Below are 11,343 nucleotides of genomic sequence, written 5' to 3'. Positions count from 1 at the left end.
AATATTGTTCAGGTTTGTCTAGTAGCCCATGCTTTATAGTAGCTGGATTTCAGACAAAAAAACTGGCATATGTCTGCACAAGAGGATACAGTTATTGGTATCGGACAGACTAAAGATGGTGTGTAAAGACCCCATTTTGTCCCTGGAAGAATCATGCAGCCAGAAAACCAATTCTTAAATTTTAAACTTAGAGGGTGAAGAATTCCATCTTTGCCATGACGTTGCTGAGGCAGAGTTTTTTCAACAAGTTATTTTATTAAGGCAAACTATTACAAGTCATAGATACAGAGAACCATTGGTATTTAAGTGCATTATGTAACAGTCTGAACACTGGTATAACAATACTAGAAAACCCACACCAAAACTTTCCAGTACAATACAACAGTAACCAGCACAGTAAGAAGACTGGATAAGTGAAAGGCTTCCTCATTAACCAAGCAAATATGATGCATTATATGTCATTACAGCTGCTAAACATACAGGGGAGGGGGGGGGGGGGTGTCCAGGGCTGACAGGAACAGCTTTGCAATGTTAAGGCAGCCTTCTCAGACGGGACTCAGTCTTCAGCTTCATCTTTGGAGTCTTTTCCCTTTCGGATTTCTTCACCTTTCTTCTCCTGGGGAGAACAACATTTTCTAGTTACCAAAAGGAACATCTAACACATTAATACTATAAACGATTCAAATCACTTACCAATTCACGCAATCGCTCCAGTTTTGCTGCTATCTGGGCCTCCCTCTTTTCTTTAATGGCTTCCATTTTAGAAGTTAATTTCTCCTCAGCCATTTTGCTGAAATTGTCATTTTCCTCTTTAGCTTTCTGCAGAACTTCTTTCTCGTGCTCTCTCTTCTCAGCAAGCTGTTTTAAGATTTCAGCCTCATGTAGCTAAGAAAAGGGATACATTTTACAAATTCTATTAATAAGCCATCTTGTAGACCCATGTAAAAAAGATGCTGAAGATACTAAAGCAAGGCAAGCCTCACTATGGAAATCAATGGGGGGGGGGGGGGGGGAGAAGACATGACAGACAAAGCCAGTACTGCCAGGGCAGCACCTACAGGAGAAACAAGACTGTGGGCCACAACTCCTTAAACAAGAGCACTTGAACCCACTATACAACCCTGCACAAATGTGGCAAGATTGAAAATAAGCTCAACTTCCCAAAAGGCCTTGGCGTGCACCTGACACCCATGTTAGTGTAGGTACAGCCCAAAGGTTTCTACTATGTGGCTGACCAGTGGTAATTGCTGGGCAGTCGAGAACTGCAAAGCAAAAGCCATGTGCAATTTTTTGGTGGATTTCTGCATCAACATCCTCTGAGAAATTTGGATAAGTGGGAGTTCTAAGGGTGGCAGATTGTTGCAGACATGTCTGAAAATTAAAAATCCATTATCTGAAGGAAACCTTTAGAAAGCCAAGCACATGCTGCAGAGACAACCCCATTCAGATCAAAGGAATGGATTCAGTTGCAAAAAAATGTCTGGAACAAATTCTGCTGTGTGAACGCAGCCCAATAAGGACAAAACCCAAGTGAATTCCTGCTGTTTAATTGCACAATACAGACTGCTAAATATATTTTCACTTTAAGAATGGGACATCTCCTGTATTTAATTTCAGTAATTAGATTTAAGTACGCAGATTATGACCAAGACAACAAGTATTGTTAGGATGCCCTTACCCTAAACTTAAAGGGATCTGACAGCTACGTAATTGCTGGATGTGTCCCCTGTAGGTGAAGAGGAAGTGTAGAATTACATGCCACCCATTCAATTGAATGAGTGGCCATGCAATACCTTTTTTTTTTTTTTTGAACTTCAGTAAATTAAAGAGGCTGTCACATTATAAGTGGCTTATCTTGTACATGTGATCGGCGCTGTAATGTAGATTACAGCAGTGTTTTTTTATTTAGAAAAATTATTATTGATGGTGTTATGACCTATATTAGCTTTATGCTAATGAGTTTCTTAATGGACAACTGGGCGTGTTTTACTTTTTGACCAAGTGGGCATTGTACAGGAGTGTATGACGCTGACCAATCACCATCACTTCTCTCCATTCATTTACATAGCACAGTGATCTAGCTGGATTATGTGCAGCCACTTACTCACATATTAACAATACTGAAGTGTCCTGACCGTGAATAGGCAGGATTCTGAATAGACATGACAGCCTGGCTGGTAGTGATGTCTATTCACGGTCAGGACACTTCAGTAATGTTAATATGCGAGTAAGTGACTGCACATGGTGATCTAGCTAGATCACATTATGTACAAGATAGGGCACTTATAATGTAGTGACAGAGCCTCTAAGTCAGGACATACCCGAGGCACAACCTTCATTGGCAACCAGAACCGCAATCTGTGGAGCTTTAATAAAAACAAAAAATGTCTCATCTTAAAGTGTAGCTAAACGGTCGACAAACTTCTGACTTGTCAGAAGTTTGGATTGGTGGGGGGGTCTGAGAACGGAGACCAAACCAATCGCTAGAACGAAGAACTGGTGTGAGCACTCAGTTGCTTCGTGTGTTCGGCTTTTTCCAGAAAGCCAATGTATCGGAGTATTGGCTCATAGACTCTGTATAGAGTCCATACACCGATACATTTCCAGAAATAGCTGAAAGACACGAAGCAGCCGAGCGCTCACACGGGTGCTTCGTTCTAGCGATTGGCAGTGTGTCAAATGTTTATCTACACATTAAGGTTTTGCTCCTCTTTAGAAGTTTGAGATTTTCTAGAACAGTCCTTGAGATTGCCACTACCACAGTATTTGTGCTAGAAAATTATTGTGCAGACTTGTGTTATACCACTAATGGAAACATTCATAGGCATGTTCACATTTTACAGTATAACCAGTATCTAATGTGGGATGAATGAAAACAGAACACCAAGCCTTGCTAAAAATGAAAACCATGGCTGTAGCAGGTTGTGCTAAACCAGTCTAATTTTTTCCTGCATCTGTGCTATATACACACCTGTGGTTCTGAACGCATTAACACAGGTATGAAAAAGACTTTCATAACACTTTTTTAGAAAATGGAATAGTGCAGTAGAGTTTGCTATTCCATACAACAGGATCACAAATGTTTTGTTTTTTTTTTAAAGTATACTATGGCTGACATATGCCACTATTGACTGCTTAATGTGCAAGTCTTGGGCTTTTCCTGAAGTATACATTAAACACAGTATATAGGTAACAGATTCCAAACAATGGCATCTGTTACCTTTAACCCATCATAGTATCAGTTTTAACTATACATCATGGAGAGATTATGCATGTTTAATGTATCCCATAATAGGCATCAGCCACAGCCTATGCTTAACTTATAAGTCAGCTCTTCCCAGTGTATTTGCTAAACAAAGGCAAAAAAGTGATGCGAACATAGCCTTAGTGGGCTATTCATTTTCTGGGCAACTACGCCTGTAATAAATTCTGTTTTAGCTCAAAATTCAGATAGATGGCACAGAGGATGTAATTCACCTTGCGCCTCTCTTCTGCCGCTTCCAACTTCTTCTGAATTTCTTCCAGTGAGCATTCTTTTTTCTTTGGGGAGGCAAGTGCAAGTTCTGGAGCTGCATCAGTAGATGGAGGGCTCAGGATCAGCTCAAATGCCTGACCAGAAGCACGTTTCTCCAGCTCTTTAACCTTAATGTCTTAAGGAAAAAAAAAGGACTATAAATATTTCTATCAAAGATTTACCTAAAGGTTATGTACACCTTTGATTTTTATTAAATTTTATTTATAAAAGGTCTGATTGGTGCAACTTTCAAAATACTTTATAAAAAATTATATTTACATTGAGATACAGCTGCTTTGTATATCAGCTTTATCTTGCACTGAAACCGGTATCAGTCAGGTCAGTGGCACTGATAGGTTGTGTTAGTGGGTCCTGCGTGCATGACAGGATCGAGCTGCTAGCGATCACATCTAAGTTCATAACTTAGATGTGAGATTACAGGTGGACATGAAGTACCTGCTTCATTGCACACAATACAGCTGCTCTGTATACAGGATACAGAGCAGCTGTAACTCAAATAATTCATGTAATTTGAAAGTTGCACCAGACATTTATTTTAAAATTGTAAAAAGTTGAGGGCATTTTCACAAAATATACAAGCTTTGTAATACATCTGACAAATTTATATACCAGTCACTACAGAAGCATCCAGCCCCCAAAATTTTAGTTACCTAAACCTGTGCCATTAGAGATACCCTGCTGTAGCCTACAAGCTGTTGCTAATCATAACATTAATTCCATACCAAGCCCATGTTTGTTTTTTTTTACAGGACAAGCTATATTAAATATTACCATTTTGGGGTACTTAAAATGTTTCATAAACATTTTCTACCCCAAAAAAGTGACAAGTGAACTTTAAGAGGACCTGTCACTAGGTTATACAAGTTGAACTTTTAAAGGCTATGTAATCCACTTTATAAAGCTGCACAAAACACCTTTTTTTATTAAAAAATATTTTTACTTTGATACATCTGCTCTGTACCCTGAATACTGAGCAGCTGTATCACATGTTAAATACAGTATCTGTCAGTACCACAGGACTGACTAATTCCCCTGTTATCCATCACATCTAAGTTCATAACTTAAATGTGAAAGACTACAGGTGGATCCTGCGTGTCAGACACAGAACCCGCTGATACTGGACCATGTCAGTCCTGCAGACCTGATGGATTCAGGTCTTAGCGCATGACAGCTGCTCTGTATACAGGATACAATGCAGCTGTAGCAAAATATAAACATTATTATAAAGTTATACAAAACTGACATATAAAAAAAAAACCTAGGCTGATGTAGCCTTTACTGTACGAACTTAGATTCCAGCACTTTTCCTTTATCCCTGAGATACGGCCCGTTTTTCTTCATTTTAGAAGAATACAGGTAATGTATTCCAATCTTAGAAAGTTCAGCCGTAACCAAGTGCTTTTTTTTTTTTTAAACCTCTTGAAGTAAAAGCCATTTTTGTTTTTCCATTTTTCACTCCACACCTCCTAAGCCATAACTTTATTTTTCAGTCAATGGAGTGGTGTGAAGGCTTATTTATTGCAGGAGGAGTTGTAGTTTCTATTGGCACTATTTTAAGTACCATATAATGTACTGGAAGCTGGAACAAAAACCAAACTATTGTAGAGTGGAATTAGAAAGAAAAAAAATACTTTGCCTTTTTGGGGGGGTCCATTTAACTCAGAGGTAAAAAACAAAAAAGTTTATCCTGCTGGTCAATACAATTACAGTGATACCAAATTTATATAGTTCGTTATGTTTTCCTATTTTTACAAAGAAAAAATTGATAAAAGTTTGTCGCCATATTTTGAAAGGCATAACTTCTTAATTGAGCAGTGTGGGGGCTTTTTTTTTTGCAGGACAAGCTGTAGTTCTCATTGGTACATACAGCTAACAAACTACTTGTTGGCCATAGATAAATTTGGGCCTGTTTTTATAGGTGTTCCTTAATATTACATTGTGAAGGCTTTGTTACCATGGTTAGCTCGATTACCCAATTTCTCAGATTAATAGAGTCTGCTGCCTATCAGTGGGCAGGTGCACACAACTAAGACCCTCCCAGGTTGAGAAAATGTAAAGCTGGCAGTTAGATAAGGTGAAGGCCCCATGCAAGCGTCTGTAAAAATGGTCTCATTACAGTCCGCAATGACAGACCAATTCACTTCTATTGTCCACGAACACCATCCCATATATTTATGGGAAGGTGTCCGCGCAGTCTGCTTTTTATGGACCGTGCTCCCATACTCAAAAGCAAACGAATGTCCGGGGCCTGTCATGCCTGTAATTATAGACCCCGATTATGGGCACAGTTGTGTGCATGGGGCCCAACATGTATACGGTTTTCTAAGCACAATTACTACACTGGTGTCCTTATTCGTATCCTGAGGAGAGTAGCCATCATTGTAACATGATATATTTCCAATACTGACTTTGAAGTGGCTCAGGACAGCAGTGCTCTATTATGGTCGGCACAGGCATCAGCTGCAGCCTAGTAATGGATCATTAAGAGAACCATTCGGGTAAACTAAACTTTGGGTGTTTGATTAGCTCCATGGCTGACTAAAAGCTGAATTTTGTATGTTTGACTGGAGTAACTTTAAAGCTGGGGCTAGACACTTGTAGCGAGTGATAAATAGCCATCCATAGGAATGCATTGCCTAACTTGAAATCTCAAATTGCTCTAGGCAAGAGATTTGCTAGTGATTTTTTTTTTAAAATTGCTAGATGCTGGGATTTCAGAGCAACACACTTGTCAATAGTAATGCATTGAGTAGCTTAAAAATCACTAAGGACAGCGACTTATCACTACATAACAAAACCTGTAGGGCTAACCCAGACATTCTTCAGTGTTCTATCAGTTTCAGGGCTAGTATACCAGACCACTCATTTCTATGCACACATCAATGCATCCATTACACAAATTATAGAAGTTCTATTCTCCGTATTTGAGAGCAGCCACCTCACTCATTCTAGTGTATGGGTCTGAAAAAAAACCCCCAAAAAAAACAAACAAGTGTGCATAAGCCCTAAAGGGGCTAGCCAGGACATTTAAAGTCAGCAGGTTAGGGGATAGTATACACTAATAATCAACCCATCATGCCAGTTACTCTAGATCTTAGGACCCATTCAGTGCTGCTCTGGAAACACCTGCAGTGGTCATGTGCCAGCATTGCCACTGAGGCCATCAATCAGCTGCAGTGGTACATTACTGCTGCTGGGGCAGCAGAGAACAAGCAGCACTTGATGGGTGGGGTGTGTATAACTATTACATACAGGGTTTTAAAATTAGCCCCTTTACCCTAGAGCACCCATGTGCTTATCCTTTGAATTTACTATTAGAAGGTAACTATAGTGTGTGATTTTAGATAGCTAATGCCACAGGAAAAAAAAAAAAGGGGGCCCACACCCAACAATCTTACAGCAGGAATATCTAAATTATAGCTGGTCTACAGCAGCTCATTACTGGCATAGACTTCACTTTGAGAAGCAAACGTTATAAACTTGTTGCATCTTACACTGGCATATGAAACGCCAGTCTTAGTAAATCTGCCCACTTAGTGTTTGTCCAGACCGCTTTAGTATTCCAAGTCATAGGTAATATCTTTAGAAAACTCTTACTGGTGTGCAGAGCCCCATTAATGGGCACATGGGGGTGAGAATAGGTTTACTACAACAGAGCTGAATACTATTGATAACATTTCACAAGATTACGTTATTAACATTTTACAGCTACACATGAGTAACAGCGTCCTACCAGCCTCAGCCATGATTGAAAATGCAAGTGTTGAATAGAAAATCCAGAAACTGAAAGATAAAAAAAATAAGTTACTGAAAATACAGACAAGCAAGGGCAGTGAATGACGCAGACAGAGCAAGAGGTAGAGACTAGTGCATTGCAGGCGGCGGCTCATTGCATTTTGTCGGACAGCTATCCCCAATGCTTAGATGCAGGTGATAAGCGTGGATCATGTGACTGACGGACGCGCCCACCCATCATCCCCACGAGGATACAACAATAAAAGGGCGCGCAGCACAACCACGTGACAAGCCGGGAAGCAATATCTGCACCTAAAAGATGTCGGCGACGAAGAGCTCAAATGCCACACCCGCCAAGCAGCTTGAAGCCTGTACAGTGGGCGCACTACGGCGGCAAGAGAAGCAACCATTCACCATCCTTGAGGGGCGCGGCAGACTGACTGCAGCCAATAACGGCCAAGGCGGCCCCAGACACTACACCTGAACAAAGCAGGGAGCGCGCCTATTATACCGAGCTCTGTCAGACACTACAGTACCCCCCACACATGTATTAAACCTGCAATATCCCTGCACGCAGCCTGCTGTGGTAAATGTCTTCCAGAATATAGCCGTACGCTTCACCGTATGAGGTTTTCTGGAATCACACATACCTGCAAGCGCCAACTACCGTTGCTCGTGCGTTTACTGTGCAGGGTGGGTATGCTCAATAGCTGCGTGTCTGGAGTAAATTGCTAAAGAGCACCACAAAACGTGCGCAATATACTAGACATGAACGGCAGTTCCGTCACCTACCCATATCCATCCCTAGTACTCAACTACATAGCACTAAACACAGGCAAATACCTCACACAACTGCTGGACACCCCGCTCTCACCTGTCTCTGCGAATGAATACCACACTAGCGCTCAGCTACAGCGAACAAAAGCGCCCACCACGTACACGTGACCTGCTGTGCGCGCCCCTCATTGGCCGAGACTAAACGAGACACTGTCTGTCACCACGCCTTCTCCAAATATCGGCGGCAGGAGCTGCATGGGGTCATCAGAACAACGAATTTTCCCCCAACTCCAGTGTTTGATGGTTTCGTCCCTGTGCTGATGACGGCTAGTCAAAGTACCCAACATAGCACATCCTCTATACACCTGACACGTTCTGGGATGTACCATTATTCCATGTGTGTAACCCTCGACCATATTGTTTCTATTCACAGTATTTGTTCAGGATTCACTCACTGTAGACGGTTGTCAGTTCAAGGATTTGTGTTATTTTATATCCATGTTATCCTATTAAATTACTGGAAAAATGTTTTCTTCATGTAGGTGACTGAAGATAATGGAGAAGGGTTGGCAGAGAAAATTATTGTGATGCTCTATTCATGCCATGTTGTGTGTGGTAAAACAGAGCTATACTGAAAATCCATGTATCTGAATACTAGTGGTCAGTGTGATGTCTTTCAGTATTTCAGGCGTGAATATGGTTACCCTCCTAGAATCCTAACCAAAAAATGGACTAGATACTGATCACTGTACGTACATACACCTAGTGTCCCCGCACGTACACCTAGTGTCCCCGCACGTACAACTAGTGTCCCCGCACGTACAACTAGTGTCCCCGCACGTACACCTAGTGTCCCCGCACGTACAACTAGTGTCCCCGCACGTACACCTAGTGTCCCCGCACGTACACCTAGTGTCCCCGCACGTACACCTAGTGTCCCCTAACAGACTAGCAGTCTACTGTACGGATATACGGTGGCTGGGAGGGCAGGGGATTGAACATTTAAAACGTTCCTAATTCTCTACATTTCACTTTTTTTTTTTAAGGTAGGATTCACATGCGACTGATTTGTTGCAGAAATTTCTGTGACTGAAAATCTGCTCCATACATCTGAATAGAGTTGTTTCTGCAGCATGTGCATGGATTTCTGCATGTTCTATTCAGATAAATGGGACAGGCACAGTAATGTCTACAACAAATCTTCACGTGTGAATTCACCTTTTCTGCTGCTTTACTTTTCACCAAACTTTCCCGCCAAAATCCTCTAGCTATGCCTCCTATTACCCCCTAGGCTATGTTCACACGCTCAACAAAATACGGCTGAAAATACAGAGTTGTTTTCAAGCAAAAACAGCTCCTGATTTTCAGCCATTTTTTAATCAAACTCGTGTTTTTTGCAGCGTTTTTGGAGCTGTTTTTCTATTCAGTCAATGAAAAACGACTCCAAAAACGGCTCAAGAAGTGACACGCACTTCTTTTTACACGGCGTTATTTGAAAATGAGGCGTAAAATAACGCTCCACCGTATTTCCCATTGAAATCAATGGGCAGATGTTTGTAGGCGTTCTGCTTCCGATTTTTCAGTCGTTTTTCGGGACGTCAGGGCTGTCAGTTCTGGTAGATCATTCAGTAAGTGAGCTGATCAAATTAACTAGCTTTTAAAAGGTGACATTTTTAACCTTTTCACTACCAATGATACATGTAATACGTCATGACTTTAAGGGGAGCCTGTGAGCAGTTTTAAGGCCTAAAAAATTGCTGACAGGGTGATATAAGGGAGGGGGAAGGCATTTTAACACCTTCCCTCTGCGGCCATTTTTCGGATTTTAATCTCTGTTTTTCCTCCCCACCTTCCAAAAGCCATCACTGATTAATTTTTCTGTCACTATAGCCATATATAAGGGACGAGCTGTAGTTTCTCACGGCACTATTTATTGTACCATATTGTGTTCTGGGAAACGTAAAAAAAATTCTCTATGGGATGAAATGGGAAAAAAACTGTTTCCTCCATTGTTGTTTGGGTTTCGTTTTATGGCGTTCATAGTGCGGTAATAATGGCATGTTAACTTTATTCTGTGGGTCAATTCAATTCGGGTGATACCAAATTTATATAGTTATTTTTATATTTTACTACTTTTACAAGGAATAAACAAATTATTAAGAATAAAATTAGTTTTGTGTCGCCATATTCTGGAAGTCATAACTTTTTTATTTTTCTGTGGTTTGAGCGATGTGAGAGCTTATTTTTTACAAGGTGAGCTGTAGTTTATATTGATACCATTTTGGGGTGCATGAGACTTTTTGATCACATTTTATTTCATTTTTTGTGGGAGATGTGACCAAAAAAAACAGCAATTCTGGTGTTTACAATTTTCGTTTACGACATTCACCCTGCAGGTTAAATAATGTGTTATTGTAAGGGCAGATTCACACGAACATTGCGTTTTTGCGCGCGCAAACAACGCAGCGTTTTGCGAGCGCAAAAACCATTTGACAGCTGCGTGTGTCATGCGTGTCTGATGCGCGGCTGCGTGATTTTCGCGCAGCCGGCATCATAGAGATGAGGCTTGTCGACGCCCGTCACTGTCCAAGGTGCTGAAAGAGCTAAATCTTTCAGCACCCTCGACAGTGAATGCCGAACACAACAGCGAAAAACCTGTAAAAAAAAAAGATAAAGTTCCTACTTACCGAGAACTTCCCGGCCGTTGCCTTGGTGACGCGTCCTTGGTGACGCGCCTCTCTTGACATCGGGCCCCACCTCCCTGGATGACGCGGCAGTCCAAGTGACCGCTGCAGCCTGTGATTGGCTGCAGCCTGTGCTTGGCCTGTGATTGGCTGGAGCTGTCACTTGAACTGAAGTGTCATCCCGGGAGGTCGGACTGCAGGAAGGAGACAGGAGTAATCGGTAAGTTAGAACTTCGGTTTTTTTTACAGGTTCATGTATTTTGGGATCGCAAGTCACTGTCCATGGTGCTGAAACAGTTTAACTCTTTCAGCACCATGCACAGTGAATGTCTCCCGACGTCGCGGACCGGAATTTTTTTTGCCGGGTTCGGCCAAAACGAGTTTGGCCGAACCCGGTGAAGTTAGCTTCGGTTGTCGGGGTTCGCTCCTCGCAAAGACACTCCGTTTGGATGCTTGGAAACAGAAAAGCACGTGGTGCTTTTCTGTTTCCATTCATCCTTTTGACAGCTCGTGCGCTGTTCGCACGGAAGTGCTTCCGTGCGACCTGCCTGGTTTTCACGCACCCATTGACTTCAATGGGTGCGTGATGCGTGAAATACGCAGAGTTATTGA

General features: G+C 41.7%; 1 protein-coding gene across 2 annotated transcripts; it reads right to left on the bottom strand.

Moving 5' to 3' along the window:
- Positions 1–237: 237 nt before the first annotated feature.
- On the bottom strand, positions 238–8,214 carry STMN1 (stathmin 1). 2 transcript variants are annotated; one of them, XM_075853469.1, is made up of 5 exons: positions 7,583–7,695; positions 7,269–7,318; positions 3,478–3,650; positions 694–885; positions 238–616 (listed from the first exon to the last, which is right to left on the bottom strand). In XM_075853469.1, the coding sequence occupies exons 1-5, from the start codon at positions 7,678–7,680 to the stop codon at positions 557–559; spliced, it is 573 nt and encodes a 190-aa protein (XP_075709584.1). In that variant the 5' UTR covers positions 7,681–7,695; the 3' UTR covers positions 238–556. The 2 variants fall into 2 exon arrangements, with proteins under 2 accessions (XP_075709584.1, XP_075709585.1); XM_075853470.1 differs by lacking the exon at positions 7,583–7,695 and adding an exon at positions 8,145–8,214 and having other exon boundaries at positions 239–616.
- Positions 8,215–11,343: the final 3,129 nt, after the last annotated feature.

Source organism: Rhinoderma darwinii, chromosome 2, assembly GCF_050947455.1.
Source record: "Rhinoderma darwinii isolate aRhiDar2 chromosome 2, aRhiDar2.hap1, whole genome shotgun sequence".
Classification (NCBI taxonomy): Eukaryota; Metazoa; Chordata; class Amphibia; order Anura; family Rhinodermatidae; genus Rhinoderma; species Rhinoderma darwinii.
Note: the sequence above shows the minus strand (reverse complement) of the source record. Positions and strands in the feature narration are given on the sequence as shown.